Source organism: Ictalurus punctatus, chromosome 4 (assembly GCF_001660625.3).
Source record: "Ictalurus punctatus breed USDA103 chromosome 4, Coco_2.0, whole genome shotgun sequence".
NCBI lineage: Eukaryota > Metazoa > Chordata > Actinopteri > Siluriformes > Ictaluridae > Ictalurus > Ictalurus punctatus.
In genome coordinates, this window is record NC_071284.1 from 10,699,272 (window position 1) to 10,719,770 (window position 20,499).

The following is a 20,499-nucleotide window of genomic DNA, read 5'->3' on the forward strand; positions in this document are numbered from 1 at the left end:
CAGCTGCATGGGAAGCTTCTGGAGACGGAGCGGCAGCTGGGTGAGGTGCAGGGCCGGCTGAAGGAGCAGAGACAGCTCGCAGGAGAGAAACTCAAAGACCGTGAGCAGCAGGTTGCTGAATTCCAGCTCAAACTTTCCCGATTAGAAGAACAGGTAAGCTGTTCTGAAAGGCAGCATGAGTATTGGATTAGATTTTAAATATTTTCCTGTTTGAGCCAGTGACATGCTTTATTCCCTGACTTTGTGCGATGTTGACTAGCACAACAAATGTCTGCTGAGCAACATGTTTTCTAGCAGGCTGCAATTACACCTCCTATAGGATGCATATCTTACCAAGTTGGCGCAGTTAGTAAGAAGAAGTCAGTATCAGATTAGTATCAGTCAGGATCATACTGAAAATTGGGATTGTTTGAGTTCTTTTTCCACAGTAATGTTCATGCTCATGAGTGTAACAGTGTTCTTGTTGTGTGGATGGTAACCCAAGTTAAATGTTGTGTGTTGTCCAGCTAAAAGAGAGCACTACAAAGTCCACTGACTTGCAGCACCAGCTGGACAAATCCAAACAGCAACATCAAGAGCTGCAAGCTGTCCAGCAGAGCACCAACGGCAAGCTACGAGAAGCGCAGGTAACTGATCTTGTTCCAAAGCTGCCTAAGCATTAAAGGTTTGTTCATTCAGAATTATCAGATGCATGCAGTGTATAGGCTCCTCACAGAGATTGAGAAGCACTGATGTATATCGTCCTGGACGTAACAAATAGTTATGTTGCTCAGTAATGCTGAAAATGTATACATTGTTTTTAACATTCATTTAAGAGATCAAGATTTTAAGAGCTGCTGCTTTCCATCATCTTCTGTTTCGTAGAATGACTTGGAGCAGGTGCTGCGTCAGATTGGTGATAAGGACCAGAAGATCCAGAATCTGGAGGCCCTGCTGCAGAAAAGCAAAGCCAGTCTGAGCCAGCTGGAAGCTGAAAGAGAAGATCTGTGTGCCAAGATCCAGGCAGGAGAGGGGGAAGCTGCTTTACTCAACCAACTTCAGGAAAAGAATCACGCTCTACAGGAGCAGGTACAGGGGACACCTATATCGCACATATACTCATCAGCCATAACATTAAAACCACCTGCCTAATTAGGGTTGGGTATCGTTTGGGTTTTTTACGGTATCAGTGCCAAATCGATACTTAATTTTTTTTTTTTTAAAAAGAGCCACAAAACAGCGGTGAATAATGTGTCATTAGGTTTGACGTGTTTCCCCTTTTACATGCAATTGTTTTAAAACATTTGTTGCACGTCGCGGTGTCTGAGTCCTTTCTTGTGAGATACAGCCACACTTTAGAACGCTTAGCTTTAGGCATTTTAATTTAAGCATGTTTAATGTAAGTAGCTAACAGTAGGCTACCTGCTGCCATCAGAGCAAATGTAATTGCTGCATTCACGTGCTCCTCGGATGGTCTCATTTCCCGAGTTGTGCTTTTAAGTCCGAAAACAACATGGACACTAAAGTTACTACAAAGATGTGTTGGGTTTGTTTTATCAGAGCTTTATATCACAGTGATTTTGTCCCAGAGTTGTTACTGCACCAATACATTACCCGAAACCACTAAATATTGCTTTACTTGACTTGATCAGGATTAATGCTAATAAAAAACTTTTCTAATTAATCGACGTCAATCTACATGGACAGCAACTAACTGTTATAATCTAATACCATATTGCAAATTACATGTTAACAAAACATTTATATGCAATACGTGATTTTGCCCCATTAATCAAAAGTTTCTTACCATCAACCAATCACTGTTGTCTGCCATGTTCTTCGACTTTCCGTGTAGTTGTTCCGACTTGCATTCACATGAATTTTCTCAGTCTGGAAATTATTTTTCAGATTATTCTGACACCCGTCACGTGCGGTGATGCTTCTTACATCCGTTTCGGAGCACCAGAGCGCAAATATTTCAATTCGACAGCTCAAGCATTTAAGTGACACTGAAATGAGGCACTGAACCTACCTTCTGATTTGGTCCAGTACATAACGGTCATATAGGTACGCCACCGGGTTTCGGTACCTATCCCTATGCCTAACATTGTGTAGGCCCCCCTTGTGCAACCAAAATAACTCTGACTCTTCAAGGCATGGACTCCACAAGACCTCTGAAGGTGTGCTGTGGTGCCTGGCACCAAGATGTTAGCAGCAGATCCTTTAAGTCCTGTAAGTTGTGAGCTGGGACCTCCATGGATTGGATTTGTTTGTCTTGAACATCTCACAGATGCTCGATCGGATTAAGATCTGAGGAGTTTGGCCAAGTCAACACCGTGGAGTCTTGGTCATGTTCCTCAAAACAATCCTGACCAATTTTTTGCAGTGTGGGAGGGAGCATAATCCTTCTGAAAGAGGCCACTCTTATTAGGGAATACCTTTGCCCTAAAGGGGTGTACTTGGTCTGCAACAATGTTTAGGTAGGTGGTACATGTCACAGTAACATCCGTGTGAATGCCAGGACCCAAGCTTTCCCAGCAGAACATTTCCCAGAGCATCACACTGCCTTTGCTGGATTGCCTTCTTCCCATAGTGAATCCTAGTGCCAGCTGTTCCCCAGGTAAACGGTGTACACACTCCTGGGAGTCCACATGATGTAAAAGAAAACGTGATTCGTCAGACCAGGTCACCTGTGTCCATTACTCCAAGGTACTAACCACTGCATACCTGGAACACCCCACATAACCTGTTGTTTTGGAGATGCTCTGACCTAGTCGTCTAGCCATCACAATTTGGCCCTTGTCAAAGTCGCTCAGATCTTTACGCTTGCCCATTTTTCCTGCTTCCAACACATCAACTTCAAGAACTGACTGTTTACTTGCTGCCTGATATATCCCACGCCTTGACAGGTGCCACTGTAAAGAGATAATCAATATTATTCACTTTACCTGTTAGTGGGTTTAATGTCATGGCTGATTGGTTTACATATATACAACATAGCTAAACAAACCTTCACATGCTGCAGAGGACCCTGTATCTTTGTGGAATACTGTATCTTTCCGTTCTTCTATAGATAAGTCAGCTTACAGAAAAACTGAAGAACCAGTCAGAGAGTCATAAACAAGCACAAGAGAACCTCCATGAGCAGCTACAAGAGCAGAAGAGCCAGCTGCGCTCAGCACAGGACCGCTACCAGTCCTTGGAGTGTAATGTAACAGATCTCACTGCCCAGCTCACCCAGAGTAAGGAGAGACTTACCCAACTCGACACCCAGGTGTGTTTTTACATTAAAGTATAAATGCAAGAATACATTTATATGTTTTTTTTGTTAAAACTGGATATTATAAAATAATAGTGTGAATGATCATGGATGTTTAATTACCAGCTAAAGGCTAAGACAGAGATGCTGCTGTCAGCTGAAGCCGCAAAAACTGCCCAGAGAGCAGATCTAGAGAGCCATCTTGAAACAGCCCAGCATGCACTGCAAGACAAGCAACAGGTAAATAAACAATATTCCACCTTTTTTCCAGTACAAACTCCCATCAGTATTTATAATTTGAGTCAGTTTAGTATTATTGATTGTTGTATTACATTACCCATGAGTCTTTTCAAAAATACAGGCAGTGTTAATGCAGTGTGCTTGTTTGCGCATGTATGTAGGAGGTGAGTAAGGCTCAGGCTCAGCTAGAGGAACAGGCCCGTCGTCTGCAGGACAAACAGGAAAAGTGCTTGCAGTTGGAGTCCAGTCTGAAGGAGATCAGAGAGAAGCTGCTGGCTGCGGAGCAGAAGACTGACACACTGGAGAGCCAGGCCAAGGTCAGCAGTACACACCGAGTCTAAGCTTTCCCTTGAGTAACTTCTTCTAGCAGGTTTTATCTTCTTTGCTGGAACTGAGAATTCCCCTGCTATTATCTGTTCCCTAACGCCTAACGGCTCAAACCATAGTTTTATTTCCTCATTTTGGGCATCATTTCTCTTCAGAGCATGATCATGTACTCATAAAGCCTGTATATGTGTGGCAGAAAGCAGAAGCTGAGTTAGTGGAGCTGCGCTCAGGAAGGGAACAAACACAGAAGGCACAACAAAGACAGCAGCAGCAAATTAGTGAGCTGGAGAAGAGGAATAAGGAGCTCAGTTGCCAGCTGGACACTGAAAAAGAAGGGTAGGCCTTTCACCTTTCAGGAAAAAGGTCTTTGAAGAGTGATACTAATGCATGATAGGGATAAGCAGTGTGACTTAATTCATCCATCTTCGTCTATAGTCGTTATATTGACAAATTTAAGTGACAGATTTAGGTAAAGAAATTTTTACATCGTAAAAGCACACGGTAGGTTTTTGTCTGTTTTCAATTTTCAGAAAATTGGATATTTAAAAAAAAAAAAAATCCCTTATTCAGGCTACCATCACTCAGCCATGTGAGGAAAGGTTTCCTGTGTGATTTAAAAAAATGGGAAATGTTTCTTATTTTGTGCTGTCATCAAAATCATTTATGATGACTTATGACCTGTGGTGTCACTCAGAGCCAAAGAAACACCTGTGCTCTTATATTACTTATATTATATATTAAATTGCTCAACCTGCACTTTAAATAAACCATACTGGAGTGAACTGGAATTATTAAGGTTGTGAGTAGTGTTAGTTAAAATGTAAAGTTTCATTTCTTGAAAATTGTATGAACATAGTAACAACACAAATGGTGTGTTAAAAGTTCAAACTCAGCACAAACTGATCATATTGAATACTGACTTAACAGGTTTTTAGTGCTTTGAGCATGTTATTTTGTCAATTTTATCAACAGTTGAAATTAAAAAGTTTTTTTTTTTTTTTAATTTGTCACTGTGAATTGTTGCTCATTGCGTTGAAGAAATTTGACATTGTACATTTTGTAACAATGAACCCTGATTTCCAGAAAATTGATTGCTTTGGATTTTTGCTTGAATGTTTGAGTAATGGAGTGTCTCTTCAAACTTCTCAGGGCTGCTGCTCTGCAGGTGGAGCTACAGAAGAAGAGCTCAGCTTTGGGAGATACGCAAAAGCACGTGGAGAAGTTGAAACAGGAGCACAGTGACATTAAGACGAGATTGGAGCAACTCACAGAGGAAGGACTCCTGCAAAAGACAGAGCTGGAGAAGAAGGTCCAGGGGATGAACACAGAGCACCAGAAAACCCAGCAAGAGAGAGATGCACAGGCTATAGAGCTGCAGAAGGTGAAAAAGGATCTTAGCAAGGCTTCCACAGCCCTGAAGGAGAGTCAGACCCTGCTGGAGAAAGAGAAGAAGAGCAGCACAGCAGCCCTAGAAGAGAAGGTGGGTTTTGGTATGCTGGTTTTCCTTGAAAAGGACTCAAAGGCCCCCGTTTATCCATGACGCACGTGATCCGAAGCACAATGTGGGATTTGTCAAAACAAAAAGTTTCCATGGAGACAATAAATCCACAAATAAAATGAAAATAAAATGTAATATAATTACTAACACATTTATGGTTATGCGAAATTCTTGCTTCGCTGGAGGTTGATGCACATCGTGCCACTAAGAGAGAGTGTGTTTTATGGCCAGAACCAGTTTTCTTAACTCTGAGGGGTTTACCACAGCTAATAAATTTTGGCTTGTGACTGAAGTTGGAGAGGGAAACAAAGAACACAAAAGCAACAAGTGTGCACGTCCAAGTGGTTTCAATATTTGGTTTTTGGCTACAGGTACATTTCAGAGAAAAACTGAAAAGAAAACAGGCATTTCCCATCCGTCATTGACAAAGTATATACCTGCAGTGTTGGATATAATTTCTCTTGGCCCAAAGTCTCCATCACTGTTAGAGTGATGTTTTCCCAACATCAATAGCGTGACTACATTCTTGTCGTACTTAAATTGCCATCAGGAAATGAATTAGTATAAATCTAATTCATTTTTCTATTCTCTTAATGTGCAGCTGACTTACAATGAACATTTGTTAATCTTTTAAGTCATTACAGTAAAAATTAAATAAACACTGGTCAAAAATCCAGACTCAGGAAAAAAATATTTATTCTGTTTGCCTGTTGCAATAACAAAATCTGAGTTCATTTTTAGGTACCATTTTAAGGGATATCTACATGCCATATATACAGTCATGTGAAAAAATAAGTACACCCCATGGAAATTGTTGGCTTTTTTGACATTTGGTCAAGCAAACATTTGATCATCTTTGAAACAGTGCCTATTAATGAAGTTGACATACTTGAACAAAAGCACAAAGAAAATGATCGTTTTCAATCATTTATTCAACAGAAATATCAATAGATGTGAGATTCTTCTGTGTAAAAAGTAAGTACACCCTTGGCCTCAGAACCTAGTATTGCCTCCTTTAGCAGAAATAACTTCTTGTAGGCTTTTGGCATAATTGTCCACCAGGCTTGCTGGAATTTTTTACCACAATATTCTTTTAGGTGCAAGATGCTTGAGGGTTTTCCTTCATGTTGGCACCCAATCTTGAACACCTGATTCTAATTTTATGGATTTGAAGGTGTGATAAATGTAGGGGTGTACTTACTTTTTACAAGTGACTGATTTGTTTTATATAGTATATTAAAACTCAGTATAGTCTTTATCATTTTGTTGAGATAAATAGCATTTCTTTCTTACAGGAGAAAGCTCACCAGAAGGCCCAGCAGGAGCTTCAGAAGAGTGCAGAAGCAACAGCTAAGGAATTGAGCACAGTCAAAGCTCAATTGGGGAACATGACAGAGGTGAGAAAATATAAAAGGACATTTTATACTTATTAAATACCTGGAGCAAAACCTTTCATTAACTTGAGTTGAATTGGATTAGTCGGAGAAGGAACTTCGGGCGCAGCTGAAAGAACTGAGTGCCCAGTTGAAGCAGTCTCAGGATGCACTGAAGGATAAGGAGAAGAACATCCAGCAGGTCCAGACACAGCTGAAGACAGCCCAAGGATCCTTCAGTGAGGAAGTGAAAAAACTGCAGAGCCAAGTGGCAGAGCTGCAGACCGCTCAAACAAAGAAGGCATGTGCTGTTCTCATCATATGCATTTGATGATGTGGTACAAATTTGTCATTTCTGCCACATTTTTTTCAGCAGTGATGTCAGACCAGTAACTTACATCCATTAAAACAGTGTATCTGAAAAGCCTTCAAAGCCTGACTAATCTGTGCCTTAGAATAGCAGAGGTTTTTCTTTTACATATCACATTTTGGTTCTGTAAAAGGTGTATATGTGTGTGATGTAGGTGGAGGAGTTGACTAAGCTGAAGGAACAGGTGAGTGTGCTGTCTGAACAACTGAGTTCAGAGAAAAACCACAGTGCAGAGCTGCAGAAAACATTTGACGGCACCAAGGAGAGCTTGGACAAACTACAGTCCGACTATTACGGCAAGGAATCGGAAGTCTCTGCTCTGCGTCAGGACCTCAAGGTTTGTGTGTGGCATTCACACTGTAGTAGATATGAACAGTTTGAAATTTAAATGACTCTTTCTGAACTACAATGACTTTGAGCCTTTAGAGAGTCACACTACAATACACACACTACGTGGGCATTAACACTAAAATGTATATATTCTTTTATGGCATCTTCTTTTATCGAAATCTGTAACAGCACAGCATCATTAAAATTGACATCTATACAAAACAAGAAGTGGCACAACAGAATTTGGGATTCTAGTTTGTTCAATTTAACGATTTCAATCATTGATGGAAATAATGGAAAAATAACGTGAAAAAGTGACTCTTACTTTGGTCAATATTGAGATCATGATTATTAAACATGATTACTCATTGACTTTGGAAACATGCACTTATTGAACTTAAAAAAAAAAAAAAAAACTTTTTATTGTATTTTTAACACTGGATTTCATTTGAATATAATTCAACTCTAAAGTGTAATGTAATATATATATATATATATATATATATATATATATATATATATATATATATGTATATGTGTGTGTGTGTGTATGTGTGTGTATATATGTATATGTGTATATATGTGTGTATATATATATATATATATATATATATATATATGTGTGTGTATATATGTGTGTGTGTGTGTGTATGTATGTATATATATATATATATATATATATATATATATATATAATGTAAAAATAAATTGTGTCACTATGCCTCTAGATGTACTTTCTTTACTTACTTGAGCTATGGATAGCTACTTACATTATTTTTTTTTTATGCTTTTCCATGAAATTTCTGCGTTTTTCCACATCTCTTTTTACTTTATTGATGCCTCTCTTGTAACCTACGAAGCATGTCGTGAAGAATTTCGGCGAATTGCGTCACCAGAAATGAGCTTTAAACTTCCTTAACCAATGAAATTCTGTCTCCTGGTTTAGATCAGCCTGTAGTTTCTCTAGACAGGAAATGACCGTATTTAGACCAGCTGTCATGGCACTAGAGGAAATGAGCTGTCCAGTGATCCCAAACGTTATTTGTTTTTGTTCCACATCGGACTTCTTGAAACCAAATTGTTTCCAAATGGCTGAAATGGTTTAACCTTTCTTGTCGACCAAAGGCTCGCTTTTGGTCATCTTGGCTCGAGCTGAACTAAAAATGCCACAGCCTGGCAGGGAGTGAGTTTGGCCTTTTAGGGAGGGGTGAAAGTGCACCGTTGTAAAGAAAAATGGCGCTCGTTTTTTAAAAAGACAAAACATTGTGAAACAGAATGTGGCACATCGTTTTATCTCGATTATTTTGTTTTCATAATCGTCGTAGAACATAATCGAAATTGAAATCGAAAATTCGATTAATCGCACAGCCCTAAGCTGTTATCACCTCAATGAAGTTCACCTCATATGATCTATTATTGGGTATTTGCGTGTATGTAGTTTTTATGTTGTATGATATGGTAAGTGTAGATTATTAGCAAAGAATAATGATCTTAGTCACACCCCCAGTACCATTAGTTCCTGTTTTGAGTTGACAAAAAAAAAACCCATACAACTGGAACCTTTGGTACTGGAACACTGGCCAGTGGGAGGGGAAAAGTACAGGTTGAGTTTTGTGATATCAAAAGTTTCAGTACGTTGTGCAGTGGAAGCAAACCTTACAGTTCAGTAATGGCACAACTTGTGATGTATAGGTACGTGAGGAGAAACTGGCTTTGACTCAGGAGGAACTGGTGGCCAGCACCAACCAGCTGAACAATCACGAGGCCCGAATCCAGGAGCTGAAAACAGGACATGCAGCACAGGAGAAAGACTTAAAGAAGAGGGATGAGAAGCTCAAACAGCAGGAGGAGGCTCTACGAGAACTGCAGAAGCAGCAGGTACTGCCAGCAGGCCCTTTATATGACTGACTCTTCTGTAAGCCTGAGCAGATACATATGTACACTGTTCACCTCAGACAGCCACTAATTATTCTCTGTTTGGGTGTGTGCGTGTGAGAGCAGGAGCTGATGCAGGAGGAGCTAAAGAAGGAGCGTTCTCGGGTGGAGGAGCTGAGGGAGGCTCAGAGTGGGCTAGAGAAAGAGCGGAGCAGGCTAAGTGCTGAACTCAAAGCTCTGGCAGACAAGAGTGAGAAGGTTAGCTGCTGAGCAACCCTCCCCCCGTAGGGCTGCACGATTATGGCCAAAATGATCATCCTGATTATTTTGGTCAATATTGAGACCTCGATTATTTATCACGATTATTTATTGATTTATTTTAGCAACAACATATTTTTATTTCACTTTCACATTTAAATAAACAGACCACTGCTTTCACCTCCATGTTGTGCTACATTCCTGCTAATGTAGAAATCTTTGCATCAAAATAGACTGGTCCTTAAAGTGCATCATCTCGTAGAAGCAAAATATAAATAAAATTGTGCTCAAAATATTGGATAAGTAAAAATAAAAATGCCATCAACCAAATGAAAATATGCATCAAATATAACAATATGCAACCAAATGAAAATAATTCAGTCGTATGCAGAAAAGGCAATAACAGTGTTTACAGGAGGAGAGACGCAAGACAATTTCTTTATTAATTAATTAATTTCTAATTACAAAAATTTAGGAGCACAGTTGAAGTTGAGGGTTTTTAAAATTTATTTTATCATTATTTTTTTAGAGATGGTAACATCAATGTGCCACGATATATAACACAAGTAGGCATGAGAAAACTTGAGCTTGTCAATTATGACAGAATTTAGGAACATCGTGTGAGCCATGACAAATTAATTTACCTTCTGATAAACTAAATTTATTATTTTCAGTTCATTTTACAGACTGTATGCAAAAAAAACAACAAAAAAACCTGTTAACCATTAACTTGTTCCACCTTGTAAACAAATACAATAAACATCAATGTTCGGTGTTTGAAGTGTGCTCCTCTTAAATATATTTAAAGCTACACTATTAGACATTTTCCACTGTTGTGGTTCTGGGCTGGAGTCAGTTTGCGATCCGCTCTGTGAATATTGTGTATATATCTGAATAATCTCATATAGGATGTGATTGGGTGAGTTCAATTACCCGTCAGACGCAAAGAGCTTTAGTTTAATGGTGTTCATTAGGGATGCTCCGATCAGGATTTTTATGACCGAAACCGATCCAGATACCAATCTTTTTTTGTTTAAGCTTTAATCAGAAGGTCTAAACAGTTAAATGTAAGCTCTCTGCTCATGGTCACTGTTAATTGAGTTAAAATAATAGCAATGAGAAATACTGCTGGTTAATTGATTGATAAACAAGCATAAAATAAACAATAGTCTTAAACAATACTTAAACAATAGATCTAATTAAAAGTAGACTAACACAAGCATGATCCATATTAGAAAAAAGGCTAATAGCCTTCTAAGGAGATGGCGAACTAAGCTTAATGTCAAATTGATATTAAATGCAAACCATAGTAATTAAACACCATTTCTCATTTTATTTATATTTTATGAAGTTATGACATCTCTTTTTTATATTAAATTATTTATTTATAACTAAGCACATTTTCTGTCTTTACATATTATTAGTTTTCTGTTTGTTTGTTTGTTTATCAGTTGTTCCTTTTAGATCGGTTCCCCAGTACAGTGTTGCCATGTCTGCTGATAATATTGTTTTTTGGGGGATTAAATCCAAACATGGAAACTGGAGCTAACTTTTCTAGTGATATCTGGCAACCTTAGGTTTAAATGAAGTGAATACGCTATGTATTTGAGTTAGTGAAGAGCGTGAAGAAGAGCAGCAGCGTACTCCTTCTGAACAGTGCTAATCTTGATTATAATTGGTGAGGTATTTTTTAATAAAGAAGTTTGAATTAAACCCACCTTGTAGCGTTAGCATTATTATTAATTTACTCTGCCTGACGCCGCTGTGTCTACACGAGTAGGTGCAAGTTCAGGTAATTTTTGCGGAATCAATAAAAGATGGCGGTTTGTGATATCAGGAAGTTGAGAGAAGCAGATGATGTTCAGTGTTACTCTTGTCATCATAATGGCTTCTTTGCAGTATTTCCACATTTGTTCGATTGACTGAGCAGATGAAAAGGAGTGTGAAAGTAACTGTTGCTCGGCGTAGATGTATTTTGGAGTTGTAGTTTTTAATCCCGATTTTTTTATACAACTCCAAACAGATCACTCGCAATGGTGCAAATAAATATTTATTCACAGTCGCACAAAGTATTTCAGTCGCAAATGCGAGTGAAATGGTTGCACTGTAGAGCCCTGAGTTTATCTGCAAAGTTTTTTCCTGTTCGGCGTGATGTTTAATGTCCCCGACAACCTCTGTAGTGCCATTTAGCATCGTGTTAGTGTCATGATTTCTCCTCGCGCAAGCGCTGGAGCTTGTAGTGAAACTGCCAGCTTGAGTGCTAAAATGCTAAACCCATTTCCGGGTTTTGGGATACAAAATGACGTCATCCCTGCACCGCTCTGTGATTGGCTGTAAGTGTAGGAAGCGCTTGATTTGATCTGCAGCGGAGTTTTCTATGAGCGGAGGACGTACTTTAAACGTCAATATCACAGTTGATCATGTTCATTTAATCGTGGGCAGTCAAAATCGTAATCACAATCGATATTCGATTAATTGTGCAGCCCTACCTGTCGGTGTCACTTTATTATACATGAAATAATGCAAGATAACTCCTTCATCGTTGTTCTGGTATTAGATTTTATTAATACATTGTGTCTCGTTAAGACCTCTGTTTGAACCAAAAAGTTTCTATTCCACATCTCCGGTTCCAAGCCCTCATTATATCTCGGCAGATTACTGTCACTAATTGTAACTAACAGTAGTCTGGCAAGAAGTGGTCTGCTGGAATTATACTACTTTGGTGCAGGCTAGTTTACCTCTGTGTTTGTGTGTGTGTGTGTGTGTGTGTGTGTGTGTGTGTGTATTTGTGTATCTTTGTGTGTGTATCTGTGTGTGTGTGTGTGTGTGTGTATCTTTGTGTGTGTGTATCTTTGTGTGTGTGTATCTTTGTGTGTGTGTATCTTTGTGTGTGTGTATCTTTGTGTGTGTATCTGTGTGTGTATCTGTGTGTGTGTGTGTGTGTGTGTGCAGGAGCTGAAGGACCTGCAGGCAGCGAAGCAGCTCTTGCTTCAGCAGAAGGTAGATCTACAGGGCAGAGCGGAAGCGATCCAGGCAGCACTGGAGCAGGAAAAGAAAGCGCATCAGAACACCCACGAGTCCATCACGCAATCACAACAGCAGCACAAAGCAGAGACTGACAGACTGCATAAACAGCTGGTACACAAATCTGTTTTGAGGAGAATTTGTGCTTACATAATGGGACATGATGAGTTTACAGTAAGAATATTATCAGAAGTAAATGATAAATACAATACATGGATCTGGCTAATATACTCTACCGGTCAAAATAAATAAAAAACAAATGAGTATTTTAGCATCTTCAAAGTAGACCCCCTTTTTGCCCAGAATTTCCAGAAATGTATTCTTGGCGTTTTCTCAACCAAATTCTTGAGGAATCCATGCTGAGATGCTTTTTAAACAGTATTAAAGGAGTTCCCACTGATGCTGGACACTTATTGGCTATTTTTTGGAATATTTTGCTCCAAGTCCTCCGTTTAAAAAAAATAAATAAAATTGTAAATAAAATGTTAGTTTTCCAATGAAAGACATGAATATTTTGGCACAATTATATTTTTGTCTACAACAGTGGTTCCAAACATTTAATCACACACCTTCAGATGTAGGACGTAATTGCATAAATCACAACTTAAAAGGTTTCTTTGTATGATCAAAATGTTTATGGCTATATTTTACAGTGATGCATAAGGTTGGTAAAAAATGAGCTTTTGAAGTGTGCAAAGGTACAATTTTAGTGTTCAGTTGTGTTCAAACATGGAAAAGGCTGTGTGCAAACGTACGAGTAGGTTTACCAGTTATCCTACTCAGTACATTAAAGTTTTTGCAAAGGATCATTTGTGAAAATAGTTGCACGAGTAATATCACAGCACATCACATACACACAGTTTGCTGCTACTCCAGTATCACACACTATCTCTGTGTGTCTTTCTCTCCAGGGATTGGAGGCGAAGGCTAAAGAGGAGGTGGAGAAGCGGAAGGAGGAGGCCGAGGCAAAGCTCACAATGCAGGTTTCTGCGCTTAATGAGAATGTTGCCACGTTGAAGCGAGAGTGGCAGAGCAGTCAGCGACGTGTGAGCGAGCTGGAGAAACAGACAGATGAATTGCGTGGAGAGATCGCTGTACTTGAAGCCACTGTGCAGAACAACCAAGACGAGAGACGTGCCCTGCTTGAGAGGTTTGGAATGGCCTAACTGCCTCTTTTATCTGCCTTTCTGCTCTGCTCTGTTTTAAACGCTCATACACACACACACACACACACACATACACAGGTAATAAGCCATAGTGATGCCATCTTATGCTCTTGCATTTGTTGTATGATCTTGATGATTTTTTTCTTTTATTTATTTTTTTTTTTCATTTTGTTCTCTTCTCCCCTCTATGCCTGTGATTGTTTATGATGGTTTATATGTATGGTGTTGTGTTTGTTTTTCTATGCACCCACGGTGGAAACAAATTTCCTCTTTAGGTCAAATAAATTATCTATGTATCTACACTCTCTCTCACTGTGTTCATGGTGCTGCATTGTAGGTGTGTGAAGGATGAGGGCGAGATAGAGAAGTTACAAGCCAAAGTGGTGGAGATGAGGAGAAAACTAGACGACACCACAGCAGCCATGCAGGAGCTGGGCAGAGAAAATCAGTCCTTACAGGTCCTTCATACACACACCCACACGCCAATACATGTACACAATTCTACATGGGGTTTTGAGGTGACTTTTTATTTAAATCCCACTCCTGCAGACACCCTCTACACTCGGTGCATCCAGTATGCTCCCACGTTAATGAACGTGTCCTTTCATTACCCCACATGCTTCAAATCCGTTCACCCACCCACCCACACTCAGATGAAAGTAAAAACCACCCGCTCCGTTTGCCTTTCTCTTGGGTCCTGATGCACACCTCTATTGGGGATTTTCATGCTGCTTCAAACCAGCCTTGCTTGCTTAGAAGTAATTAAATATACTTGAATTTGTAACATCATAATATAAGTTTCAATTTTGGGGGGGGGGGACGTTCACACGATATTGAGTTTCCAAAGTTTGGTTTTTGGGTTTTTTCCATATGAAAGCATGTAAGATGCATTAACATAATCTTGTGTTCACAATTCGATTCATAAGGCAACGATTCGATAATTGACAATACCACTGAATCTGCTGTGTTACGATACAATTTGAGTTATGGACAAATCTGTTAGTCTTTTTTTTGATGATAATTGGCTTACAATTGTTACATCAGTTAATTTCAAATGTTACCGTTTAAATTAATAGATCAATCCAAAGTGTTAGATCATTACACCTGTAGATGTTCATATAATGCAAAAAAAAAAGAAAGCATGGTTTCTGGGCTATATTTATTTTAGGGGAGATGCGTGTATTTCTATGCAAAGCCAGATAGATTTGTAGCACAGCTCTGAATGTGAGTGTAACCCCAGTCAGTGTCTCTCCTATGTTCAACAATCGGAGTGAGTTACTACACGTTGGCTACGTCAGTGTACATTCCATCAAAAGTTCAATTTTGGTAAGTTGGTTTGATGGTGACCTTTTTTATTAAGTTTTTTAAACATCATTTGTTTGTGTGTATCTTCTGTTAATGGATTGTTCTAATTAAAACCAATAGTAAAAGGTGTGCTGAAAGACAGCTAAAAGTCCTTGTGAGCATACAGTAGCTTTTCTCTGCATTACATACATTTCAGTCAGACACACTGCCTCATATCATTTTACTGCGCACAGCATACTGTGGCTCCAATTTTCACATTGATTTCCAAAAACGCAACCGTAATCCGGCACGACTGGCCAAATAAGGGGTTTGTCGACTCTGTCAGCATCACCGCCATCATTATCATCATCATCATCATCATCATCATCTCATCGCCATCAGTATTTTCTGTATTAGAGAGTTCGTTGATTTACAAAGACTGTGCCATGCTGTGCTTGTCTCTCTCGGTGCAGATAAAGCAGTCGCAGACCCTCACACGGAAGTGGGCAGAGGACCACGAGGTGCAGAACTGCATGTCCTGTGGGAAAGGTTTCTCCGTCACCATCCGGAAGGTGACTGTTCTAATTTCCTTTTTTTTTTTTTTTTTTTTTTTTTTGCCTCCTCCCCTCACTCCCACAGACTCTCACGCGTGTTTGATGGTGCCGTCTGATCAAAGGATCAAAGCATTAAAACGTTAATGGTCTACTACCGGGACCCACTATCAGACAGGCGGCATTCAAAGTCCACCATTTCTTTTTGTTTTTTCCCCCCTCTGTGAACAGACAGTGTTGTCCAGCGGCACTTTTATCTGCTCCGGCACGTCTCCAGTGAAAGCACCGTTGTCGTGTTTGCCGCAATGAAGTGCTGATAGTCTAATCAGTGCGATGAAAAACAAGTATTTGTTTACTTGTATGTCTCAACTTAAATCAGCAGTGTTTGTTATCTGAACTTTAAGGATAACATTTAGTGTTTTAGTTCAAAGCCAAAATGCTTGTGCTTCACTCGAAACACACAACGTGATCGACGAAGTCTGTTAAAGGCAGCTTAGTCTAAAATGCGGCCAAAAACCCGAGATGAAAGCACAGAGCCAGACAAAATGAAGACCAGATTCTCTTTTGATAATAAAAAAAGGTTGTTATTAACGCTGCACACGCAGATGCGATATCAACAGAATGTCACGACGAGTGTGCGTTGTACGGGTGGAGGCCGGTTACTTCACTGATAAAACCTGAGATATTTCTTCATCATTTTACCATGACTGGCAATAATGAGGAAAAACCCTGGCAGTTGACAACCACTGCCCTTATAACTCTGAGTGTGAGTATATTTGGGGTGATTGGTGTGCACTGTGCCTCACTCTCTGATCCACATAATGTGAGATGGGGAAAAAATGCCCTCTAATTTTCAGAATACAGAATTGTCCAGAGGCAGAGATTTCTAAAATAGTATTGCGGTGTATACTGTATAACCGGAAAGTCTGACTCATTGTCGCTCTCTTCCAGCACCACTGTCGTCACTGTGGGAACATCTTTTGTGCCGAGTGCTCAGCCAAGTGCGCCCTGACACCGTCCTCTAAGAAGCCAGTGCGGGTTTGTGAGACCTGCTACGAGGAGCTGCAGGGCTAACGAGCCTCTCCCATTCTGCTGCTCTGCCACACACTCACCACGGACTCTTCCTGCACAGAACAGCAGCTTTCCCAGACTCTGGGAGCAGGAGTGGCGGGGTGGCAGAGCTGCAGGAATAAATGAGGACTGGGCCTCAGAGAGAGAGAGAGCGACTGGAGAATCACGGCAGTCCTCACCCGAGCAGTGCCTTGGTCAACTCTAGGGCCATTTGGGGTTCCAAAGAATCTAAAAGGGAAAGTGGTGCAGTATTTTTAATGGAATGTGTTTTGGATGAGATTTCTGAAAATGCTCTGTGCTTTGGGTTCCAGGCTGGAAGATTTGTACCTCAAGCTTTTTCTCTTCTGAACAAAGCAGTAGTGAATCTGCCAGCGTGGCATCCAGACTGAGTGTTTTGTGCAGGCTCTACAGACTTGTCAAGTTAGTGCTTTCAGGTGCAAGAAGAACGAACGCACAGAGCTATGAAAAAATCTCATTGAAAACTAATGACACTTTTCCAGCTGACAGTGTGGTACGGCGTTATTCAGTTACCAGTACTATTTTCCATTGCCTGCTGGTACCTGTGAAAGTAGGAGGAGTTAACTAGATACTGGGAGGTGGTGACAGTTTCCCCTGCAAAACAAACCACAGCAGCAAGAACACAAAAGCTTCAAGGTCGGATTTAACGTTTACATTGAACATTAACATTTAATTGCGATTTGGTTTTATGTGAAGACACAAGAGACAACAAGAGTTTACAATAGCAGACACTATTACTGAAGATTGCTGTACCATATAGCCTGGTAGATCAGCCATTATAGCTAGCTATATTTCTTTCACTCAACTGACAACACGTGACCTTTCTCTAACAACCGTGTTTGACCAATCAGTGGTCTGCCCCATTTCCAGCTTCACCTATAATTCATTGTTTAGTACCCCGGCAAGAAGGGTAACCAAATCCAGTACTGGTAACAGTGTGTTGCATAAGTAGAACGTGAACTTTTCCTCGTTTTGTAGCGTTACAACCCAGAACTGAAATAAACAGTCAGGAATTTACACAAAATAACCAATAAAGCCAATAATATCGAATTGGGATAAAAATCAACATTGATTTATCCCACACTTTCTCCAAACATTTCTCCCCCCTGCTTCATTATTATTATGAGCTATATTGTGTGTTAATTCTATTTCAGTTCAAAGTTGCAACACTACATAATGTGGAAAATTTCAGTATTTATGCAATGCACTGTGCATAGTTACAGCCGGGTTCACTCGGCAATGGAAATCTCAGATTTGTTACCATACCGTGCCACACTGTCCCTTGGAAAGCACTAATGGTCTTCACTTTGACTTGATTAAACCTTTTCCAACTCAGTTATCATTAATTCAGGCATGTTTTATTCATTGGTGTCTACATAGCTATCATACATGCTTGCTATGCTGCTCAGATTTCCATTTGATTTAAAAAAAACAAAAAATCTTTTTACCATTTTGTTATTATTCTCTTAGCTTTACCGAATTGGTGCATTTCAGCTGTATTTTTGCAGATTTGCTAATTCTGATCAATTGGATTTTTGAATTGACAGCATCACTTATTTGCACATGTGTGTGCCCTGCTACTAAGCAATAATTGTGATTGTGGCTGTAATGTGTGTATGTGCGTGTGTGAACCTGTGTATGTAAGAGATTTATCTATAAATGCTATATTGATTGTATAAAATACGGGCTGCTAGAGCACCTCTGAAAGCGTATGGTCGGTTTGCGTAGAGTTATATTTTAGGCCACGGCATTCTGCCGTCGCTCTGCCGGCATCTTATCTAGTCATCTTCTACTTTGAGCCCAGTGGGTGTGAAAAGTATCATGCCTGACACATGAGAAACAAGACATCAACTTCTAACTGATGCGCTCAATACGCTTTCTGTGGAAAAGGATGGATTGGCACAGGTGCTCGTGCAAACATGCAAAAGAAATTGTACAGATTATACCCGCGGTATAGTGATCTTCAGCACTGTCGCCTGTGAAATATCTGTATTATAACGCACCATTCCTCTACAAGTTTGCTTCAGCATTGAGGTCGTACTGTTAGAAATGCAAATTTACAATCGTACACGCAGCAGTATGTTTTATTCTAAGACACTCGCACACACTCGGATGCAGCAAACTGAGCAAATCATCATCATCAGTGTAAATTCCAGGCTCACTTTCTTTCTGTATTTTTGTCACCTACCTCTGGACTGTGTGTTTCTCTCTCCGCGTATTTGTTTTACTATAAAATCAACCCTCCACAGTCTCGTTAACACTATGGCTTTCAAGTCTCAGTCCAATTGTTGGTTACTATAAATAACGTCAGTAAGAAAGTTGCCAGATATCTGAATGTTAACCATTTTAGGAGTAACACTACACTGCAGTAGTCGGTTATGTTGCTTGTTGTGCGTGAGCTGTGAACCAGTCACACTTCTCATCCGAACAACAGGCTGGTTTCTGTTCTGTTGTGATCATGTGTTTGTGCCTTAAGTCTTGCTTTCTTAGCATTGCAGCTCGGTCACATGGGCTGAGCTGAAAGGCTTTACACTCGTTCAGAACTGTTCATTGTCGGTATGGCAACGCTGGTGGATATTAATGTGTCAAATGGTTTATGAATATAATTTATGTCAAGATGTTTGTTTTCTAATTTTTCATTGATATGTTTGAGTAAATAAACTAGGTGTTTCTATTTTAATCTACTTGCTTTCATGTCTGTTAAGAGCTGCACAATATGAAAATATCATGGCAAATGACCATCACAGGGATCATTACTATTATTTTTCTTTTTAAATTCATTTGCTAATCACTCATTATTTTCCTCATTGGTAGAAATGAAATCCTTAGGGCTCATTTCACAAACTGGATACGAATGAATTGATTCATAAATTATTCACAGAAGCGTTTACACAAGAAATGTGATATTCATGAAAATCCAGTTCGTTCAGAAAAATGTTCATATCCTTTGCAGTGTTTAGAGAAAAAGTGAACCTCGGTTAAGAGGCTTCAAATTTGGGGTGTAACAATGCACAGAATTCGATAAGGGTGTGGTGGTGTTTTGATAATTAAACCTGGGCTGACTGAATAGACATCCCAATTTGTGCTGTAATGCACAGCATTTTAGTCCTTTGCCAGCGTCCCATAACTTGAGATGATGTCCCGCATTTTGATTGGAAATAAAGAGTGAACTCAAATTTGAACTTGGCGTGCTAGAGCCAAGTATAAGGACTCTGCAGAACATGAATGTGCATTTCCCAATCAGTGGGCATCTTCAGACCGGATAGGCGTTGTTCAACCTTTCAATCAACTACAGTTATGGTTTGGGTTATTTTAACAAATCAGGTAAAGCGATTGAAAATGTTTATCGCAGTTCGAAAAGGCCCAATAATTGGAAAGCGAGAGAGAGAGACACATTTACATTTATGGCATTTTTGGCAGACACCCTTATCCAGAGCGACTTACATCTCTTTCATTTATACAACTGAGCAATTGAGGGTTAAGGACCTTTGCCCAAGGGCCCAACAGTGGTAGTGGCAGTGCTGGGGCTTGAACTCCTGACCTTCTGATCAATAACCCTGAGCCACCACTGCCCCGAGAGAGAGAGAAGCTATATCTGTAGCTTGTCCTGATCTGAGATAAAGAGGAAGCTACATTTTCAGAAGAGTGTGGGCTTGATTAACATCTTGATCAGATGTTTATTACATTTTATATAAGGGACATTTTATGTAGAAAAGCCTGCTTTATTATGCAGTCTGTTAAATGTATTATTCATTACACTGACAAATCAAAAGCCTCGTATCACACTGAAGGGTTGCTGTGATTTTATGTACAGATCACACTATCAAATTTAAATAGCTATGAACAAATTTAATTCAAACGTTTCAGACTTCATAT

General features: G+C 39.7%; 1 protein-coding gene across 2 annotated transcripts in view; it reads left to right on the forward strand.

Annotated features, from left to right (window-relative positions):
* The window catches only part of eea1 (early endosome antigen 1), a 38,064-nt gene extending 18,761 nt beyond the window's left edge, over positions 1 to 19,303 (forward strand). For both annotated transcript variants that reach the window (XM_017465828.3, XM_053677946.1), the window contains 18 exons: positions 4 to 153; positions 507 to 626; positions 865 to 1,068; positions 3,053 to 3,253; positions 3,365 to 3,478; positions 3,640 to 3,795; positions 4,002 to 4,141; positions 4,955 to 5,285; positions 6,599 to 6,700; positions 6,783 to 6,977; positions 7,201 to 7,383; positions 9,069 to 9,254; positions 9,378 to 9,509; positions 12,462 to 12,647; positions 13,445 to 13,683; positions 14,037 to 14,157; positions 15,457 to 15,555; positions 16,486 to 19,303. In XM_017465828.3, the coding sequence (XP_017321317.1) occupies positions 4 to 153; positions 507 to 626; positions 865 to 1,068; positions 3,053 to 3,253; positions 3,365 to 3,478; positions 3,640 to 3,795; positions 4,002 to 4,141; positions 4,955 to 5,285; positions 6,599 to 6,700; positions 6,783 to 6,977; positions 7,201 to 7,383; positions 9,069 to 9,254; positions 9,378 to 9,509; positions 12,462 to 12,647; positions 13,445 to 13,683; positions 14,037 to 14,157; positions 15,457 to 15,555; positions 16,486 to 16,608 (2,982 nt within the window). In that variant the 3' untranslated portion in view covers positions 16,609 to 19,303. The remainder of the gene's footprint in view (positions 1 to 3; positions 154 to 506; positions 627 to 864; positions 1,069 to 3,052; positions 3,254 to 3,364; positions 3,479 to 3,639; positions 3,796 to 4,001; positions 4,142 to 4,954; positions 5,286 to 6,598; positions 6,701 to 6,782; positions 6,978 to 7,200; positions 7,384 to 9,068; positions 9,255 to 9,377; positions 9,510 to 12,461; positions 12,648 to 13,444; positions 13,684 to 14,036; positions 14,158 to 15,456; positions 15,556 to 16,485) is intronic.
* Positions 19,304 to 20,499: the final 1,196 nt, after the last annotated feature.